The sequence below is a fragment of the Carettochelys insculpta genome, chromosome 9, assembly GCF_033958435.1.
Source record: "Carettochelys insculpta isolate YL-2023 chromosome 9, ASM3395843v1, whole genome shotgun sequence".
NCBI lineage: Eukaryota > Metazoa > Chordata > Testudines > Carettochelyidae > Carettochelys > Carettochelys insculpta.
Window position 1 is genome coordinate 56,749,651 of NC_134145.1, and position 21,647 is coordinate 56,771,297.

Genomic DNA, 21,647 nt, shown 5'->3' on the forward strand with positions numbered 1-21,647 from the left:
GTGCTAGTCTATACACTATCAAAACAAAAAGCAGTCAAGTAGCACTTTAAAGACTAGCAAAATGGTTTATTAGGTGAGCTCACCTAATAAACCATTTTGCTAGTCTTTAAAGTGCTACTTGACTGCTTTTTGTTTTGATAATGACTAATAGAGTCATTTGGACATAAGCTTTTGAAGGCAAAAACCCAGTCAGTTGCAGCCTCGTTGTTTTTGCAGATACAGGCTAACATGGCTACCCCTTGGAGACCTGCTCTAACTTGCTCTGAATATTCCATAGTTCCTGTGTGACCTTGGGCAAGTCCCTGGGTCTCCTAGCTGCTTAACGGGGATAGCGCACTGCCTTGTCTCACAGGGGAGGGGCCTAATGCTGTGAGATCAGCTAATGAAAAGCACTAGGTAAGGGGCAGGGACTATTCATATGAATAACATCACAACTCCCGGATACTGTCCCCGAAGGCATAGCTGCCTCCCCTCTCACCCAGACCCCTGCCTGGGGCTTCTCCTCACTGGCTCACCCAGGCTGGTGCAAATCCCTTGTTACTCCAGCCAGCATATCTAGTGCGAGGGGCTCACTCCAGCGCACACACGCCCTTTGCCACGTTCCTCGGTTTGGTTCTTCCTCTGACCTTTCAGGGCCTCGCCAAAGAGCAGCGGGCTCTTTCACCCACCAAAGTCGGTGTGGTACGTATCACCTCGCCCGCCTTGTCTCGCTAAAGACTAGCAGTGGCTGTCAGTGGAGCAGACTTCCCCTGGCCTGCGGTGGCCACCCCTGGTGCTGGCCTGTGTGGTGGTGCTCTGCCACTGCGGCTGTACCTTCACCCACTTTAATTTCCCAAATAAAGTTAAAAAACCGTAAGAATTGAGGTGTTAACTCTGGTGTGTCAGGGTGGGAAGGGTTAAACGGTCCCACCATCATGTGCTTCCCCACACATAAATACACCCACCATAGGTCAAGGCCCAAGGGAAGGTTGCAGGTAAGATCCTCTCTTGAAGATCTTGGACCTGCTGTGAGGTAGGCTGCCAACAGGCTGGACTAGTCTCCTGTGTCCTCATGGAGTTGTCCTCAGGACGCAGTGCGCTGCCTGTAACGGTAGGGTAGTTCTGTGACGTCATGTCCCAGTAGCCAATGAGCTCCATGCAACTTTGGTCAGCTTCCACCCAGGCGGTCTTTGGGTGAAGGAGGGGACAGAAAGCACTCCACTGCAAGCAGCATGAACGTCTGCAGCCATGCCGACATTATGCAAGGGGTGCACCATCAGCAAGGGCAGGGCAAAGAAGGCAGTTTGCTCCATTTGGGAGGATGTCCAGACTGAGTCATACTGTGACCCAACTGTGCCAGGCTGGAAATGTGTCACAAAGGACAGGCCCCTGAGCCCAACCTAAGTGATGCTGTGAGCCCTCTGTGAGAGCAGTTTGGCTATGCACACTGCATGAAAAGTTTCTGGGGGTCACACCGCTGTGCAGAAACCTGGTCACTCACTATGTTCATTTTCAGCATGCTTCTCAGAGTCCTATTGTCACACTGGGGACCCAAAGCTGCTATCTCAGTACAGTTCCAAGCAGCATCTGCCAGCCAGGCAGGGCCAGAAGGGAAGAGCTTAGTTGCTTTTAGACAGGCATGCATGGGAAATGGGGTGGGGTAGAGGAGTTGAACCCATGTCCGGAGGGGAGCGTACAATGAGAAGGTAATGTCTGGAAAAGCATAATTTAGCAATTTCATTCCAACCTCTGCTCCTAAGCAGACGCGAGGAGATTAACATGGATGGTTCCCAGCAGCATGGTCCTAATCCACGCTCCCTTCCTTGCCTCTCCGCTTGCTGAGCATGCTGGATGGTGAAGGACAGAGTAAGGCCTGGTCTGCACTAGGCAGGGAAGATGATTGCAAATACACAATTCCAGCTACAGCAGTTGCTGTATGGAATGGACTTATCTGCAATTGACTTACTTGGCCATCTTCACAGGGGGAGGTCGATGGCAGAAGCTTTCCCATCGATCTCCCTCATTTCTCCCGATATCGAGAAGTACAGGGGGTTGACTGCCGACTTCAGATAGTTCAGTTTCACACGTGTCTTTCAGGTGCATGACATGGAACTCCGGAAGACCTACCCTGACTGGGTCTATCTTCTATGTAGTCTAGCTGTACCCTCAGATTCACATGCAAACCCTCTTCATTATGTTCTCGCCTCTCCACAGGGTGGACCCATGGGAGTGCTATCAGGACACCTGGCAGACTACCTGCAACGTGCTGGAACACCACCGAGATCTGATGAAGGTGAGTCATAACTGGGCAGGCATGTCACAGAGCGGGGAGGGAAAGGCTGTGGCCGCTGGGAGACATGATGCAGGAAAGTGGTTAGAATGATGTATTTTTAGTGCACGATCTGAGTGTTCCTCTAATAGCTTTGCTCTGTAGCACCTTTAGGGCTGAGTTCAGGGGCAGCAGTAGGCAATGAGCAGGGCAGGTTTCCCTTTCTGTCAGGTAGATTCATTTACATTGGTGCAAAATGTATGTTCAGTGGACTGATCCTTAGCTGGGGAGAAACAGCACAGTTCCACTGAAGCCCATGGAACTGTGAGGATTTACCCAAGCAAAGGTTCTGGCTCAGTACACGTGGAGGAGATAGAATATTACATAGGTGCTTGTCCACCTTTCCCTGCCGAAAGAAAAGCAGTCAGTTCCCGAGCACTGGGTGCTCCCATCATCACTCGGCAATGTGCAGACCAGCGATTGCAGCAAACAATCCAGCCCAGATCAATACACCCTCATGGAGAGGCTAAAACATCCCATCAGCAGCAAGGAGTCAACATGACATGGCCAAGGCAATTGAAGCAAAACCGAAGAACAGCTCAGACAAGGGATTCCAGAGAGCCACCATTCCTGGAAACTGAACCGTTATCAAGACTGGTTATCCAGAACGTGCCATGGCCCAAACTCCAGCAACCTCCAATCAGAAGCAGCCACGGCACCTGCCCTATGCAGATCATGCAAGGGTACTAAGACTTGTCTGTACACATGGTGTGGCAACCTTCCTATCCCAGAGCGCCCCCTTTTGGCAAGCCGTGGCATTGCAGCCCTTTTGCCTCCTCTCGACCTCAGGGCCCACATGGTCTGCTGTGTAACTGCGGGCCAGCCAGGTCGCCATATAGCCTGCCCATTTGGGGTATCAACCCCCTTCACAATCAGCATCAGCAGTAGCACTTCCCTGCCTCTCTGACGGAGTGGAGAGCCCCTCTAGACTTTTCCCAGGAGAACTCAAAAACCCCAGATGCCATTTCACCCATCCTGGGGTTGAGCTTCTCTGGATTCTTCCCAGCCCTTCTGAGACGATGACTCACCCTGCTACCTCCGCTGAATCTTGTCCTTCCATTAGGGCTCACTGCAGGTGCCTGCCCCATGGCTACAGCTTTCCTCTGTCCCTTTTGTCCTTGGCCATGTGCCACAGCTGCAATCTCAGGAGAAACCCCCCCAAGGCTGCCTATTCCTCCGAGCCCCTCCACAAAGGGTCTTTTCCCCACTACTCTCAGTGCCTCACTCTTTGACGGTGACTTAGCTCCTCGCCACAGAGTCTGCCTGTGAACTTTACGTAGCACTCCCTCCAGGAGCCACCAGTGGGCTAAAAGAGCCCTCAGCCTCCCATTCACCCTCTCCTGCCAGCGTGGAGTGTATGCACTTGGAAAAGGACTAAGGCCAAGATCCCAGCACCGGGTCTACTTCAGGGAAATGCTGAGTGTCTATATGCTGGCAAAAAGAAAAAAGGACTCGTCCACACACACAAGATCAAGGCTGCATTGCTAGTCAGTGAGGGAAGCCAAACTCACAGCTGGGCAAACATTATCACTGCTGCTGGCCACACAGCCGATCCCAGGGAAGAGATGGCCTCTGAAAGAGAAGTGAATGAAGCCCTGTTTACTCACCAGACAAAATATCCCTACAGGCCAGACCTGCCTATGATGGCCCAAAGGAATGACTCACGGCAACAGGAAAATTCAAGGGCATCTCCTGTGCTGGGTAAACCCCACAGGAAACGTGATGCAGTAAGTGAAACCCTTTCACAGGTGAAGGCAGACGTAAGAATTCAGATCACAAACCCTGAACAGAAATGGGACTTCCCACCACATCCCCAGCCAGGGCTGCAGACAGATTGTGCAGGACCCAAGCAAAACTGGGGAGGGATTTGGGGTTTGGGTCATGGCCTCTGGCAGAGGGGGCAGGGTTAGGGACAGACAGCCCTCAGCGGCACCCATGTAGAGCTCCAGCAAGACCCAGGGCTCTGGCTGCTGCAGAGCAAACTCCCATGTCCTTTCAAATCAGCAGGCCCTGGAGCAATTCCCCTCCCTCCCCTCCTGCACTCCCACCTCCCTGCATTGGTGGCCCTTTCTCCAACTGATGACCTAAGCCCATGACCCCACTCTTCGGCAACCACAGGGAGGCAGGCATTAAAGTTGCCCTCAGGCCTGGATGAAAGGGACAAACAGGGCAAGCATCAAGTGGGCAAAGAAGTGCAGGAGACGGAACGAATGAAACAATCAGAGTCGAGCGGATGGCTCAGCCACACCACTTGCCTGCCCCAGGGCCAGGCAGGCAGGATCTGCAGACACCACAACAGGGGCAGGTTTTGAGGAAGCAGGTACAAAATAGAAGGTGGGAGCGTCAGGCGTTTAGCCAGGCAGTTTTCACCCAGGGAGAGGGGGAGTCACTGAGGAGAATGCCAGGAGAGAAGTGAGATGGTGAGAGGGCAAGTCAAGAAGACTCTTCCGGGGAGGATGCACACAGCTGGGGGGAGGGATAGCTCAGTGGTTAGCACATAGGCTCGTAAGCCCAGGTTTGAGAGCTCAATCCTTGAGGCCATTGAGAAGTTTGGGGCAACTAGATTAAAAGTTACCAAGAAAAATATCTGCTAACAATGGTGATAGGTCGTGCCATGAGGGCAGGGGACTGGATTAAATGACCTCGAGTCCCTTCTAGCTCTATGAGATATCACAGGTATAACTGCTATATGCAAGACCCAGGAGGCATCCGACCTGTGCTGCTCAGCACTGGGGTGCAAGGCCCAACTAGAGTGCTGTGTCCAGTCCTGAGCACCACAGTTTAAGAAAGATGTGGACAAAGGGGGAGAACCCAAAGAGCAAAGCAACACAAAGGGCAAAAGCTATAGTCAACCTGGCCTCTAAGGAAAGCTTAAAAGCTCTGAGCATGTTTAGTATTGGAAGAAGATAACTGAAAGCAAACCTGATAACAGTCTTCATCTATGTAAAGGACTGTGCTAAAGACAACAGGGATCAATTGTTCTCCATGTCCACAGAAGGTGGGACAAGTAGTAACAGGTTTAGTCTGCAGTAAGATGTGATTAGATGTTGGGAAAATCTTTTTAACTGTAGTATTTAAGCACTGGAATAGAATTACAGCTATTCGGGCACATCTGCCGAATGAACGACGAACAAAAAATGAAGCCCATGGTATTTGGCAGAAAGGATGGTGCGAATAGGAGAGGCAGACCCCGGAGAGAAGGGGTAGATGATGCAGTAGACTGGTGCGGAGCTAGGCTACAGAAACTAAGCCACTCCGCACAGGACAGGGAAAGATGGAAGGAAATAACGAGGGAGGCATTGGACTCTAAAGGGTGCTGAGCATCTGATGAAGCGGGTCTTTGCCCACGAAAGCTTATGCTCCAAAATATCTGTTAGTCTATAAGGTGCCACAAGACTTCTTGTTGTTCTTGAAGCTACAGATTAACATGGGTACCTCTCTGATACTTGAGCCCATGGCTGTTGATGATGATGAATAGCATCCAGGAGAGGTCCTGGAATCCCTGTCAATGGAGGGTTCTAAGAGGAGGCTGGACATACACCAGGAGTGGATGGTCTAGGTTTGGTCTAGGTTTACTAGACCATGGGTCCTGCCTCATCGCAGGGGTTTGGACTAGATAACCTCTCGAGGTACCTTCCAGCCCTGCATTTCTAGGATAATACAAGCCTAGTAGCAACATTTTGACTGGACAGAGAAAAGGCAGCATAGCTGGCAACAAGGCCGGAGAAAGGAGATGGCAGTAGCTTCGGAACGAGATGAGGAAAGCCGGAACAAGAGCCTCGGCAGCCTGCACGCGCACGAAATCCGGAATATTGGGTCTGTCACACAGCGCTGCTTCCTGCTGCTGTTCAGCCCCTCTGGCCACTGCCCCTGGCGCTGAACCGATGGGAGGGGAGGGGAAATCTCACGGGGCAATTGTTACCTTGACAAAATATGCCGGAAACCAGCCAAGTTGTTGTGAATCCTTTCAAAGCCACGCGCCAGCCAGAGGGAACCTGTATGATGGTCCCAATTCCTCTGGAGGGAGGCGAGCAGTGCGGATGCTTGGGCGGGGGGAAGGGAAGGGATTTTAGGGAAAGCTGAGGGCTGATTGGATTCCCTCCCCCTGCCCAATCCCACCTGGATTAACATTCCCTTAAAGTTGTTAGCTAGGAGGGCCAGAGCCAGCACAGGGTTCTGTAGTTAATGAGGCCCCAGCTGTTCACTTCTTGCCCCCAGTTCCAAGGGAGTGGAAGGAAGGAGGAGGTGAGGTTGGCTTGGGGAATAAGATCTGAGGCAAGAATGTATGTTGAGTTTAGTCAACATTCAGCCATCTTTCTCTCCTAACGACATTGAGTTCTTATCCTGGGCAGCAGCATGGGGTGCAGTGGCGGGAAGCGGGGGGCGCAAACGGGGCTAACTCATTGCAGTGCTAAAGCAATGCCATCTCTTGGAGATGTGAGCTGCAACCTTCCCATGCAAACCCAAATGAAGAGCCGTTCCATTCCTCCTAGGAGCACATCCTGAGAGGGGAGTGCGGGGCTCAGGGAGCCCTACAGCTCATAGGAGCAGGAGCCTTTCACTTCTCTAGACAGGCACCAGTGCTGGGAAGTTTGCCCCTGACTGAAACCCACCCTCATCTAGCCGCCGTTCACAGCAGCCTTTGTGAAGCGACTTGGGTGAGCCACAGCCGAGCCCTAGTGTGCAGTTGCCTCATGACAAAACCCACCACTGATTAGCACTAATTGGAAGCCATTTTGTCATACTTAGCAGGGAGGACAAAACCTGAAGGCCCCTCTCACGTGAGAGATCGTCACAACAGCACTCGGATATGACCACCACCAGCCAACACCCATTTTAGCAGGCTCAGCACTGGGGCTGGAGGTTGAATTATCTCAGAGCCTGCCCTCACCAAACAGGGGAAGAGAACACCAACCTGGCAGCCTGGCGTGAATACAGACAGTTTCTCAGTCCCCTGGGCTGCCAAGCTGACACCAAATTCACTTTAAAAGAACAAATAAGGTTTGAACTGTACGAGTCTCATGAGGCCCAGGTGTGCTTAGAAGAACAGCAGGGGAAAAAAACACTCTGAAGTTGTTAGAAAAAAAAAAATCAAATGGCAACTAAAATTGCAATGTAAAACCTCAGCCTTGCACAGCTCTCCCGCCTGGGGCCCGGGGTTCCCCACTGCTATCACCACACTGCCGCTGGCGCGTTCCTGTGGCCCCAGGGAGGTCTGGGCAGAGCCAGCCCATCCATCGGCAGAAGCTGTGAAACTATTAACCCCTTTTGTGACGCTGACTAGGCATGAGTGATGCCAACGCTCCTGATTTGATCACAAGCCTCCTGATCACTGGGGCTTTTTCCCCCCTGGAAAGCCCCAGCCGCATTATGAGATTAAGCCAAATCTGGGAACTTCACTATCTAATGTGTGTGACTTAGATTATCACCTCCTCGCCTGTGCTTCAGGGAACCCGGCCTGGGCAGCCCTGCCAAAGAGAGCAGTGGGAGCAGCTTTCTGCACAGGTCTGCTGCCCTGCCCCTTCTGGTGAGGGGGTCTGCTTCCCATGCAAGTCCTCAGCAGAGCAAAAGCCAGGGTGGGGGGGTGTTACTACTGGGCACTTCAGCCTGAAATACCATCTAGCTAGGGCCGGCATCCTCTGCATAGGGCCTCGCTCTGACTCCACAGGCATCAACTGGAAGTGTAATCTGGGGCTGGCTCAGAAGGGAGAAAAGTCTCCCAGTAGCTGGATAGATCCACTGTAACTCAGCAATACTGACACTCAAGCAACGAGAGAGAGAGAGAGAGAGAGAGAGAGAGAGAGAGAGAGAGAGTGTGTGTGTGTGTGTGTGTGTGTGTGTGTGAGAGAGAGAGAGAGAGAGAGAGAGAGAGAGAGCAGAACAGGAAAGGAAAGGAAAGGAAGATGAAATAATACAAACCACCACTTGAATCATCTCATATACATTTAGCTATTTTAACAGGCCTCCCTAATTAATTAAAACCCATTGTTTAAGGCAGCGGGTCTTAACCTGGAGTGCACACGCTCCGTGGGGGTCTGTGATGCCCTTTCTGGGGGTGCGAAACCTGCCAGGTATTGTTAGAAGGTAAATAATTGAACACACAAATTAAGCACAGGCATGTAAGTACAACTACTTTGTTTCATCAAACCTATGTATTTCTTAACATTATACATTCTTAACGATTACTGTAATATACGAACAAAAAACTGTTTTCAAGCTTTTAAGCCAATTGTAGTGAAATTATCTCACTACAAAATACAGCAGACCGCCACGCTGCGGGGTATTTCTTGATGCGTGGGCAGAGGATGCCGTGGCAGGGCAGTGGCTTTGTTTGAATTCAGTTAGCCGCTAACTATTAGCGTGTCGGTTACAGTTTACTTCCACAGCAAAACTCTGCAACATCTCTGGGTAGTATTTGCATATTTTTGTATGCCTTCTGCACTATTGTTTGTGGTGATTAACAACATAAAACTATTTTACACGTATTTAATATGCATTTAAAAGTGTATAGCCCCCCGCCATCTCCAGTTTTGATAAGGGATGGGAGAACGTATTTTGAGACCCAAAGGGGTGCAAGCTGCACTAAAGGTTAAGAACCACTGGTTTAAGGCTGTCTCACAGCAAATAGTCAAAGAGTCACTATACCCTCTAACCACTTCCCAACAGCCTTGGCCTCTCATGGGGAGCCCCCCCACCAAAGTAAACAAAGGCAACCATCCCCCCCCCACCCCCAGCCTGATGAACAAGTGAAAATTAAGCTCACCAGACCAGAGTACAGGAAAGCAGCAGGAGAAGTGAGTCAGCTGGGGTGACTCCCTGGCCAAGGGCTGCCTTTTCACACCCAGCAGAGCCCTCTGTAGCTGGAAGTATGAGGGCACAGGGGGCCTGGGATGCTGCTTCAAGCCACTTGGGCTGGTGAGGCCCTGTGTGCCACCCACACGCTCCCAGCCCCAGCCCCCTTGCTGGTAGCTGAATAGAAAAACTTTTTAGAAGCTCCTGCTGGGTGGACGGGGGAGGTTCTTGGGCTACAGGTGGCCTGTGGGCTTGGGCTTTGAGCCTCCCAGCCCACGTCTCCAGACTTGGGTTATTATGGGCACTAAGAAAAGCTGTATAGTTCGTGCTTTGAAGATGCAGTTCAGACTGGCACAAAGGGTCTGAAGCCCATTTCCTTCCCCAGGCCCCACTGCCTTTGATTAGCTCCTAGCCTGCCTCGTTTTACTGGCTGGGAATGGGGAGCACGAAATGAGGCTGGCTGTGTCTTCTAGTGAAGATGAGAGAACGTTATTACCCAGCTGTTGGGCTGGCTACCAAGGTATCACGTGAGATCTCAAGATGAGTTTCTGGCTCTGGAGAGGTCTCTTTCTCACTGCTAACATTTCATCCCCGCTCTAGCGAGTGACTGGCTGCATCCTCTCCAACGTGAACACACCTTCCTTGACCCCGGTGATTGGACAGCCCCAGAACGAGTCTCCACAGCCCATCTACCAGAACAACAACGTTTCCAACAAGCCCACCGCAGGTAGGTCTCAGCAGAGGGAATCAAGCACTCTACATGGAGAGGAGGCAAGGCTGGCAGACAACCCCCATCTGACAACTGACATCTCCCGGAGATGGGGAAAGGGAATGTAGCCCACCAGAGCTCTGGGAGGGTCCCCCGCCTGGTCAGTGGGTGGCCACTCTGCCTCACTGCACACCAGCTCAGTCTCCCATGGGAATCAGCTGTGCCACTAGTTCGGGCTCAGGCCTGTAGTCAGGCTGCACCCACAGTTAGCAAGCCCTGGCCCTCACGCCGGGTGGGTAACAACAGTCCAGGGGCGCAGACCTGTGGTCAGGCCAAGCCAGCAGTTAATAGGTCAAGCCCTCCCTCAGGGCTGGCAACGGTAGTCCTGAGGCTCGGGCCTATGGTCAGACCGATGATGGTCAGGCTGAGCCGACGGTTGACATGCCAAGCCCTCGCTCAGGGCAGGCAGTACGAGTTCACAGCTCAGGCGGAGCTGGCAGTCCCTAATCTACAGGCCCCAGCCCTATTTCAGGGCAGGCAACAAACCCCTACAGCTGAACTGCTGTGGGCCACGCTCAGGCTGGGTAGCAGTCACTGAGCCCAGGCCCTGGTTTGGGGCAGGCAGCAAACAAACAGTCTACAATTCAGAAGCATGGACCTGCACTCAGGCCAAGCTTTTAAGCCAGGAGTCTGTAGGCCCAGGCCCTAGTTCAGGGTAGGGCAACACACACCACTTCAAATCGCTCAGGCCTATGCTCAGTTCCAGCAACAGTCACTAGGCCCAGGCCCTGCTTCTTTTCGGGGGGCTGCAAACCATTGGGTCTCCTTGCTCCAGCAGGGAGCTGACAACCACAGCTGGCTGGCCTGGAATAGGGGGAACGGAGGAAGAGACTTCCACCACTGGATCGGGGTGCCGAAGGGGATGCAAACTCACTCCTCCACTGCGTCCCAGCCCAGGGTCCTAATACGGGGTCCGTGGGAATCCTACCCACAACATGCCGAGTCAGTCACCTGTTCAGGGTCAGCCAGACTTAGGGCTGCTGCTCCTATGTTACTTCCACACTCCCCCAACCAGCCATGCCTGGCTCCAGTGCAGGACCTCTGCGGCAGTGGGGGTTGAATCTCTGCTAGGACTGGTAGTGCCCCAAGGTCCAAGTGTATCAGAAGTCCCAGCAGCCCTGAGCCTCTTTTAGGTCCCCAGAAATCTCCCAGCTTGGGAGCATGGTGCAGGCGTCTGGTGCCTTTGTCTGGGCTGTGGAGTCAGCCTTTTATACCTCTAGTCCTGTCTCCTGACTTCCAATCAGGTGATGGGATGGGGCCAGACTCCGCCCGCCAGGGCTCTGGGAGGGGCCCCTTCCCCTCCTGGTCAGTGGGTGGCCATTCCACCTCACTACCAGGAGCCAGGAAATACAGGGAGGTTTCAGGTAAGACTGTGTGTGGTTTCACAGTGTATAATTTGAGTGACCTGAGATTCTAGACCATGGAATTCAGAAACATTTGGGTTCAGGTATGGAAAAGGCAACCTACCTGTCCCTGGCTATGTCTACACTAGCCCCAAACTTCGAAATGGCCATTTCGAAGTTTACTAATGAAGCGCTGAAATACATATTCAGCGCCTCATTAGCATGCGGGCGGCCGCGGCACTTCGAAATTGACGCGGCTTGCCACGATGGGGCTCCTTTTCGAAAGGACCCCGCCGACTTCGAAGTCCCCTTATTCCCATCTGCTCATAGGAATAAGGGGACTTCGAAGTAGGCGGGGTCCTTTCGAAATGGAGCCGCGCGGCGGCAAGGCGCGTCAATTTCGAAGTGCCACGGCCGCCCGCATGCTAATGAGGTGCTGAATATGCATTTCAGCGCTTCATTAGTAAACTTTGAAATGGCCATTTCCATGGCCATTTCGAAGTTTGGGGCTCATGTACACACGGCCACTGGGTCCTTTGACTGTCTTCTCTCTTCCTTCCCCAACTCATTGTGTTCAACTGCCCCAACACCAAGAACATGCTCCTCTGTCACCTTTCCATGTAGAGGCCCTGCCGTGTGAATTCCTGAGCGCTTCACTGCAATCTCCCAGAACGCTGGGGTCACTCCCAGTTAAGAGAGACTTAATGCCTTCCTTCTGGTCCCTGTGCTGAATTAGACCCCAAGATGCTCAAGAGGGTTCCTCATGTCCATAGACACATTCCCTAGTCTCTTATGTGCAATGCATTTTTGTTGAGGCAAAAAGTGTCCTCAGTTCAAATAAAAGGGTTTAAAAAAAAGCAGAAAAGAAACCCCACATCTCAACCAAGTCTGCAACTTCCCAGAGGCACTGGACAGATGTGGGGTTTGCTAATTGGAGCCTAAACAGACCTTGTCAGCTCTGGCCCTCCCCTTGACCGAGACTCCCTCTTTAAATCCTCCTCTGAAACCCCCGCCCAGACTCATGCATCCGATGAAGCAGGTCTTTGCCCCTGACAGCTTATGCTCCAAAGTATCTGTTTGTCTATAAGGTGCCACAGGATTTCTTGTGGTTTTTGAAGATACAGACTAACTCAGCTACCTCTCTGATACTTTCCATCCCCGATCAACCCTTGAAATCCAGATCAAGAGAGAGGTGGACAAAAACAATCATGTGATGATGACTGGGCGCCATTAGCAGAGTCCACCTGAGTATCCACACAACTGGCCTAGAAGCAACCTGGGAAAAAGACCAAATGGGCTATGGAGACTGAGCTGCACGGTGGTCTATTAAGAGTCAAGTTAAGGCACATGGGCAGAATATGGGGAGGAGGCTGACGCTGCCCATGTTTCTGCTCTCCCTGTTGTGTGAATGCATAGAGGACTCCCCTTTCTAAATGCTGTCACCCTGGCACTAAATCTACATGGAAGAGGTATTCTAATATCGCCCCCAAACCAGGCCTGATTCTTAAACATGGTAGAAGTGCCATTGCCTGCCTATTTCTGTGCGTGTCAGTATTGCATGTCACACTTACATCCAATGATTAGTCAGGCAGTGCGCTGTCCGAGGGCGTTTTACATATACTGTTACCTCTTTTGCATTTCCAATCCTGAGGCACAGTTCTGAGCATACCTTGCTCATGCAGTTGCACAGCTAACTTATTTCCGGGTACATTTGTGCTACCCCCTTAGATCAACCCAGTCAGGGGCAGGTTTCTGGGATGCAGGTTCACTTGCCGAGTGGGGACGTGTGTAATTGAAATGTCGGGTTCGACAGTCAAGCCCTGTTCTCCTCAATCTTGCAAAGAGTAAGGGAGGTTGACGAGAGAGTTTCTGCCATCCACCTCCCTCAGTGAGGATGGCCAGGTAAATTGATCATAGATAAGTCAATTCCAGCTACGCAATTGCTGTAGCTAGAATTGTGTATCTATGATCAACTTTAAGGTCCACTGTAGACTTACCCTTAAAATCTAAATTTATTGGAATTAGAGGCTTTTAAGAGGGGGCTGAAATCAAGAAACAGCACGACAGTTTCTGGAGACTGGGGCTTTTGTAACCAACCCAGTAAAATGCCATTAGCATCAAGTAACAGCAACGAAGGGTCCTGTGGCACCTTATAGACTAACAGAAAAGTTTTGAGCATGAGCTTTCGTGAGCACAGACTCACTTCATCAGATGCTGGTCTTGGAAATCTGCAGGGCCAGGTATAAATAAGCCAGAGCAACGGTGGGGATAACTTTTCTGTTAGTCTATAAGGTGCCACAGGACCCTTCGTTGCTGTTACAGATCCAGACTAGCACGGCTACCCCTCCGGTACTTGATTAGCATCAAGGTGCTGCTCAGCTTCTCAACACAGCACATTGGTTTCTTTACAAAATATGGTGGGGGGGAAAAGTTTGAAAGGCTACGTGCAAGAACTTCAGATCAACAACAAGGCTCTAAATGAGTCATTCAAACAGACTGAGGTGGTTACAAACAATACGGAAGATGGGGGCAAAAGCTTTTTGATGTATGCGCCCTGCCAGCTGGGATGACCTCATTGGGGATTTCCCCCATGGGCTCAGAGTCAAATGGCCTGTATGTTCCGAGAGCTCTGCATGGGAAGAGCAGCCAGGCTTCGTACAGAGAGATGCAGTTCCTGCAGGCGACTCAGAGTCTGAACCTGCCTTTTACCTATTTCTCCCTCTCTCTCCAGCGAAGATCTTGGGGAAGGTGGGAGAAAGCCTGAGTCGGATTTGCTGTGTCCGTCCACCAATAGAGCGCTTCACCTTTGTAGGTAGGTTATGAGAATGTCTTCTATGTTCCTCCACCACACCTCAGTCTTTCTCCTCCCAGGCAGCCTGGTGCAGCCCGATCCTCGGCCGATGTAGCTCCATTGACAATAGGGGTGCTTCGTCCATTTGCACCCGCCGAGTATCCGGTCCCCTTCTCTCCTTGACAGCATCACCCTGCATGTCTCAGATTGCCCAGGGTTACGCCAAAATTCCTTGCAGGGAGGCTCTCCGAACCCGGCGAGCCAGGGTTTCCCTGGCATGCTCAGCAATGCTAAGTAGGGAACTCTGTTCCATGTGAGCCTAGTTATGCTTCAGGAAGAGGCATAGCAACCCCTTGAGTTTGCAATGACAGGCCCCACGGAGGGGAAAGTCCCTGGAACTATTAACTCCAGCCATTCATAGGAGAACTAAATAGTGTCGCACCAGAGATTATAAGGCCGGATGATCTCTTTGTGGTCATCTGGCCTGACCTCTTGCCCAAAGCCAGCCCAGAACCTTGCCCAGTAATTCCCTCGCTGAGCGGGAGAAGATCTTCTAGAAAGACACCCAGTCTTACTCAAAAGGCTCAGTGTGATGGGGAATCACCCACATCCCCTTGGCAGCTACGGCCTTAGGGCTCAGCCAGAAATCATATAAGAGGGCAGGAGCGGGCCCCTCGGAGGACTCAGCCTGGCGGTGCTAGGTATGCGCCAGCAGAGCAGGGCTATTAACACTAAAGGTGCCATCTCCCCTCCCGGGCACACTCCAAGCTCGGACTCTGGCTCTTCTCTCTCCAGATGAGAATGCGAATTTGGGAACCGTGATGAGATATGAGGAGATTGGTGAGTACGCGCTGTTCCGCTCTCGGGAAGGCCTGGGCCCTGCAACGCCTGGCTAACTCTCCCCAGGCTGACCCAGCGCGTGGTAGGTCAGGGGGGCCTCATGGGGGCGGGTGGAGATAAACACTCTGTTCTGGTAACCAAGCACAAAGCAGATGCTGCATTAGAGGACTGGGTCATCGCTCCCATTGGATGCCCTCCTGCAGGCCGAGGGTGGATGTGCCTAGGGAGTTCCCGTCAATATCCCTTTAACACAGTGGTCCATTTTGTTGCATGTCCTAATATAAAAAAAACCCTTCACATCCTTGGAAGCCTCCCTGCGCGTCACAAGCAGGCACTAGCAGAACCCTGGCAGGAAGTGTCCTGCTCATTTTGTTGTTTATGGTTCCCAGCTGCCCACCCACCCCTTCACTGCTAGCGGCTTCAACCCTCAGATGTAGCCTGGATAGATCAGGCCAGAGATGCTCCCTGACGCCTTCTGTGCATCTCTTTACGTGTTTGCCCAGTTCCAGAGCAGGGGAAAGTTCTGATTTATGCCCAGCTGTAGGTGGCTAAAACAGGGGGGGGAAAAGTTCCTTTGCTTTGGCAATTTAAGCAATGTGGCTGCTTCCCTCTGGTGGTCTAACGTGGTGATGCAGGCAAAGAAATCTGAGACAACACTCAGCTCTAATACTGAACACCTGCAGGTTGTGCCTTTAAATGTCCTAGGCTCCGAGGGTCAATAGATAGCATTGTTGGACCCGTCTCAGAGGCAAATGCTTAAGGGCTACTGTTCCAAGCAGGGGATGCTAAAGGGAAGATTTAGAAGTACGCAGGTACGTCCTGCACTGAGCAAATCCTGAGGGACAGTGACAAATGTGCTGGGAAGCAGTGGGACGCCCCTGTGAGAGACCCTGAATTGCCCAGGTCTTTGTAATATCTAACTGAGAGCTAAGAGAGCATCTGCCTTTTTAAAAAATCCAAAGCACTCTCTACAGCTACACATGCAGGAAGCAGTTCTTTCCCTGGGAGCTACTTTACACAGCAGGTGCAGACATGCAGAAATGCAGCCATCTCTGGGGTGGAATGCAGCAGCTGTTTAACCACCCACAGCAATACTGCCTCACCACGTAGGAGAGGAAATGAACTGCTGTTTGAAATTAGCAGGGTGTTTAAGCTAGGCAGATGGCTTGGCCAGGGCACTGCATTGCAGCTAATACCACCCTTATTGCAGACAGCGTGATAAGGACTTGAATGGACACAAAGCATCAGACCCAATATTGCGAGTCTTAGGGAAAGAGCCTCTCCCTCAGCCCAGTACGGGGGTTATTGGCTCAGCCATGTCAGGTTTATAACCGTCTCCATTCTCTGCTCCCTTTCTTCAGAGCTTCGTATCTTATTGCTTTGTGGCAGCGACCTGCTGGAGTCTTTCTGTATCCCAGGCCTCTGGAATGAGGCTGACGTGAGTAGCCAGCTACTGCTGTGTAGGGCATGTTTCCTTCTCTCCCTTCATTCTTCTCACCTCTTTGGCTCTCTCCCCCGGTGACCTTACGTGGAGCCTAACATGCCCAGGAAACAGCTGAGTGAACTCCCATGGGAGACCTTGAACCCTCTCTCTCCATCTCCCATTCCCTCCTGCAGCCCCTCCCATTTCACACACTCAGGCTACGTCTGCACTAGGAGATAAATTCGAATTTAAGGCCATTCGCTTGCTATTACCACGTGACTGTTCCACTGTAAATACCATTAGCTCGATTTAGGGCACACTAATATCGATATCATAATATCGTCGGAACCAGCTGGGTGTAACGTCAAGTATGAATTTAAAAATTTGCAGCACGACGTCTTAAAATCCAGTTTATTAACCTCCAGAAGTGTCTCATGTAACCCACAATGTCCCACAGAGCTCTGCTCTGGCCGCTGCACTCCCGGTGCACAGGAATTAGGTCACAGGAAGACTGTGAATTGCATTTTGGGACCAGGAAGCCCATGTCTGTGGGATCATGCTTGTGAGAGACGCTGATGAGAAACGTCTTTCTTTCTTTGCTATTAGCACATCTCCCCATTACAAATAGCCCCAGCCCAGAGTTCGTGGCTCTGTCGCTACACTTGGTATTTTTTTCTGCACTGCCTGGTGCCAGCTGCTGCCCTGCCGCGCCATGTGGCGGCAAGGCTGTTTGCATAAGAGGCCGAGAAACTTCTCAGCAATTTACATTCGTGCGCAAACGCCCCTCTCCCTCCCCAGGCGCCACGCAGTCAGGCTCTTTCCCACGCTCAACCAAATCACGTGGGTAGCCCCCCGACCCAATAAAAGGACGTGCCAGCCGTTCGCTGGTGACCGTGCTGCCAGACAGCACCATGTCCTGGCTTGCGCAGTTGGAGCTCCAAGGGCAGGAAAGATATTCAGGGGCTTGCAGCTGTCTGGGGGGACAGCTTCAACTGGCCCCCTACCAAAAATATTTTTGAGGCCTTTCTGCCACCGGCTGGAAGTCTCCCCCGGTGGCTAAGCTTTTCAGGGCCTTCTGCCACCGGGGTGAAGTCTACCCCAGCAGCTAAGATGTTCAGGGGTTGGCAGCCATCTGAGGGGACTCCTTCAACTGCCCCCCCCACTGAAACCCTTCCACCCTCCACTCCAACCAGGACCAGGGGGCTAGCTAACATTTTTGGGGTGTTGCTGGAGCTGGGGGAAGTCTTCCATGGTGGCTAGGAATTGCCGGGGCTTGCAGGCACCCGGAGGGAAGGTTCAAGTGGCCCTCAAGCCACAGACCCTGCACCCCAAAGCCAAGAAGATTTTTGGGGCCCATATCAACTGGCCATTCAACCTCCCAACACCAAGCTGCCCCATAATGGTAATGAAATTTGATGAACCCCATCCCCCCTGTGGGCAATGTCTGTGTAGTGAAGAGACAAGCCAAAATCTTTTTTCCTTGCCTTTTCTGTTCCCTTTCTTCTAACTTTGGACCGCTCCATGCAGGGAAGAGTGGCTGGAGGGCCAGCTGAGAACACAGACTGTGCATAGCAGCTGTATAGTAAACTGGGAACCCAAAAACCCTCCCCCTCAGCAACTCCCTTTTTTTCCAAATGTTTTCTAGCTACTCTTCCTGCCTGCTTTTCATTGTCCCTGTGCTGTTTTCAGGGCTCAGATGCAATCAAGGGGGGGGGTAACAGTCAGTGGAGGACCAGTTGAGAAGACACACACCTGCTGATTTTTATAAAAGCCTTTATGATTCAGTTACAGCTACAGTTTTAAAAAGCAATTCAGTGATGGAAGAAAGAGATGCCTATCAATTTGGCGCTTTTTGTGGATTCCTTACTTTTCCTTCCTTCTGCCTGGAAAAATGGACATTTGCTTACCACTGGAGAGAGATGAGGGCAATGCAATGTGCAAAGATGATGTCAAATACCAGCGAAAATACCCAGAATGCTACAGGGGTGAGGGAACTGTGGCATAGGTTCCCACAATGCACTGCTGCAACAGTCGATGTTTGCCGATTGAGTGTGGCAGCAGTAAGTCGACTTTGTGAGGAGCACATGGGGAGGTGAGTGTAGTCAAATTTGACTTTATAAAATCCATCGGTACAAAATCGATATTAAGACACTTGAATTTATCTCGTAGTGTAGACATAGCCTCAGCCAAGCAAGCGAGAAAGGCAGCCTGCTTCTGACTCACAGAACCCACTGAGCTTGTATTTCTGGTTGGAGGCAGAAACTTTCCTTTGCCCATCACGTTTTTCTCCACTCCCTCTGGATGATGAGCAACAGGGACAGCTGGGGACTGCAGCTACTTATGGTTAATTCTGAGGGGGGAAGAAAAATTTTGAAGGTCATCTGAGCAGGTCCATCTTCCAGGTAATGTAGCCGTGACCTTAGTGTGGGTCCTTGTGCTAGAATTTACACCTCCAACTGGCCATGTAGACACCCCCTGCAAAGATGCCAATTAGCCTCCTTAATGACCTTTCTGGCAAAGACGTGCCAGGAAGTTGGCAGAAAGAGGGTCAGTTAAGACTCAGTTCCATCAACACGTCACAATGTTTTGGTATCTCTGTCTTCTGAGTCAGGGGCCCAGGATGCCCTTGGGCCAGCATCACCCCGGTGTGGGTGGCGGGAAGGTTCTGACTCTCTCTTGCTCCTGCTCCCAGATGGAGGTGATTGTCGGGGACTTTGGGATCGTGGTGGTGCCCCGGGACGGCACAGACACAGACCGGATCTTGAACCATTCCTCAATACTCCGCAAGTACAAAGTAAGTGACTGTGCGCAACACAGGCATTCCCTGTACCCTGGCAGGGACTGGGCCCGCTCGGCCTGGCTTTGCTTTCCCCCCAGGTTTCTTACTGTGCCATGGAGCCACTGGGGAGGTGAGCAGCCAATGGGCAGGATGAGCTGCCGTGCAGTGATTCCCCTTTGGAGATATTCAATCCTGAGCACGTGACTTGTGTGAGGCCAGTGTGTCCTCAGGGCTCATAGGCCTCATTTCAGACCTCTGTGCCTGGGCTGGAGACCACAGAAGCTCTCACATTGGCACCAAGCAAGGACCCAGCTGTCCACATCACCAGGCAGGACACGCTGGGTGCACAAGCCATGAGGAGCAGCGGGCTGAGGTCAGTAACGTTCACTTGCTCTGCCTGTGTTTCCTGCAGAACAACATCCTGGTTGTGAAGGACGACATGAACCACCCAATGTCTGTCGTCAGTTCCACTAAAAGCAGGTGCGTGACTCGAGCCCAGCGCTTAGTACCCGCTGCCAGGCACTTCCTCTCCCGCCCGGTGGGGTTCCAGGGATTTCCCACAAAGCCACACAGATCACCACGACCATTTATGTAGGTACTTACATGGCCCCATCTCCATAGCATCTGAGCAGCATGTGCCTGCCTGTGAGCGACAGTAACCCTCATAACGGTACACTGTGACCTGGCTGCCCTCTGATTTTTTTCCACCCGTGGGCAGAATAAATTTTGTTGTGTGCACTGAGGCATATACGGATGTGCACTACCAGTAGACGCATGCTGCTGGCTGGGTGCACTCTCTAGTCAGCTGGGTGGCCCCTGAATCTCTCCTGGATGGCCACCCCAGTGTGCAGCTTACAGGGGACACCGATTGTTGACCAGCTCCTGTGGAATGCGAGTTGAACCCTAGCCAGGCACGCCGATGGGGAGGAGGGGGTATGAAAAGGAGAGATTCCCCAGGGCCTGGTGATTCCGAAGGGCCCAGGGCTGTGGTTGCTGCTGGAGCAGCCCCAGCCCCTTTAGCATAGCTGAGGGCGTGCCAGGCGGCACACTCCAGCTGGCTCGGAGGGCTGACAGGCAGGGGCTCTGTCTGTTCCGGGCAGTGCTATGGACTGGCTGTCCCAGCCCCGCCCCTTCCACCCAAGGTCCCACCCCTTCTGGGACCATGGAGCCTCCCCCACACACATTGCCCAGGGTACTAATAATCCTGACAGCTGCCCTAACCTAGGCAAACTGGGGCTTCCTGCTGAGGAAGTGCAAACAGGTTCCCCCCCACCCCTACCACACCACGCTGGGTCCACATCCTACGCTGGGGCAGGTAACTCCCTCTGCTCTCTCGCCCCACAGACTGGCCTTGCAGCACGGGGATGGCCACGTTGTGGATTACCTGTCTCAGCCCGTCATTGACTACATCCTCAAGAGCCAGCTGTACATCAACGCCTCTGGTTAAAGCCTGAGGCTCCACACCGCAGCAAGGCAGCCGCTCCGTTTCCCTCCAGCTCTCCATCACACTCCCGCTCTGTGTGTGTGTCTCTCTCTCTATCACAGCCTCCGGCGCGCCCGCCTGTCTCACTCACTGACTCTCGCGCTCCATAGTGCAGGAATCTCCAGAGAGCTGTGGCATGCCCCACTGGTACCCAGCTCAGCAGTCTGCTTCGGAGAAACCCTTCCCCTTCGTACGTGGCGGAAGGGCGGGGGGGTACTGTCAATAGAGCTGTACCCAGCATGCTTTAGGGAGGTGGCTCTGGTGTTCACCTTCCCAGCGTGCTCCAGGAACAGGGGCTTGTTCTTTTCCCATCGTATGGCACTTAAGCTAAATAAAACATGGTGGATCTTTTTCTTAATAGTTTTCGTGTGAGCCCCTTGGCCTCATGACATGTTGCATGATGTCCGTGCTGGGCAATGGAGACCCTAACCCAGCTGGCTCGGTGCCCAGGGGCTCTGTTCTGCCGTGGGACAGTTTAGCTTGAAGTCAGGAAAGGCATTGTGAATTTCTGGAGCTCCGCCTCCGCAGGTAGGGGGTGGGAAGAGCACGCCTCAGCCTGCCAGCAGTTGGCTTTGCTGTAGCTCATCATCTGCTGGAAGGGAAGGCTTCTCTCGCCATAACCCTGGTCAGTCCAGGCTGTCCTGGAAGTGGGCCTGCTGTGCTTGAGGGTACCTGGCACAGAGCCTGGAGTGGCTCTCCTATTCCTTAGGTGCTGTAGCCTCCAGAGCTCCTCCGCGAGCATTTTCCCAGGGGATGCTGTGGGGGAGATGGGGATAAAATGCGAACTGATGCTTATCACCATTCAGCACAGGGCTTTCTGAGCAGCAGGCAGGCAGTGTGTCCTGCTGTGTAACCTGGAACGAGGGCTTCTGCAGGGGTTCCAACAGGGGCTGGTGAACTCAGCACGGAGGAGGAGGAGGAGCTCGTAGCTAACCCTGAGCAAGCCCTTGCCTTACACAGCTGGAGGTGGGTTCACACAGGGCTCTTGCTTGATCTGTAAGCACAAGCTGCTTCCTTCCTACCCCCTCCTTGGGCTCCGCTTGCAGGCACCTCCCATCTTCCTAACCGGCTAGTACAGGCGCCATTCCTGCCTGGCTGCCTCCCTTCCCCTACTACCGC

The 21,647-nt window shown here is 52.4% G+C and overlaps 1 protein-coding gene across 1 annotated transcript in view; it reads left to right on the forward strand.

The window, feature by feature from the left end:
* The window catches only part of NMNAT2 (nicotinamide nucleotide adenylyltransferase 2), an 81,015-nt gene extending 60,141 nt beyond the window's left edge, over positions 1–20,874 (forward strand). Inside the window, exons 4-11 of the mRNA XM_075003110.1 lie at positions 2,194–2,272; positions 9,701–9,827; positions 13,944–14,024; positions 14,799–14,843; positions 16,205–16,281; positions 18,959–19,060; positions 19,458–19,525; positions 20,390–20,874. Of these exons, the coding sequence (XP_074859211.1) occupies positions 2,194–2,272; positions 9,701–9,827; positions 13,944–14,024; positions 14,799–14,843; positions 16,205–16,281; positions 18,959–19,060; positions 19,458–19,525; positions 20,390–20,492 (682 nt within the window). The 3' untranslated portion in view covers positions 20,493–20,874. The remainder of the gene's footprint in view (positions 1–2,193; positions 2,273–9,700; positions 9,828–13,943; positions 14,025–14,798; positions 14,844–16,204; positions 16,282–18,958; positions 19,061–19,457; positions 19,526–20,389) is intronic.
* Positions 20,875–21,647: the final 773 nt, after the last annotated feature.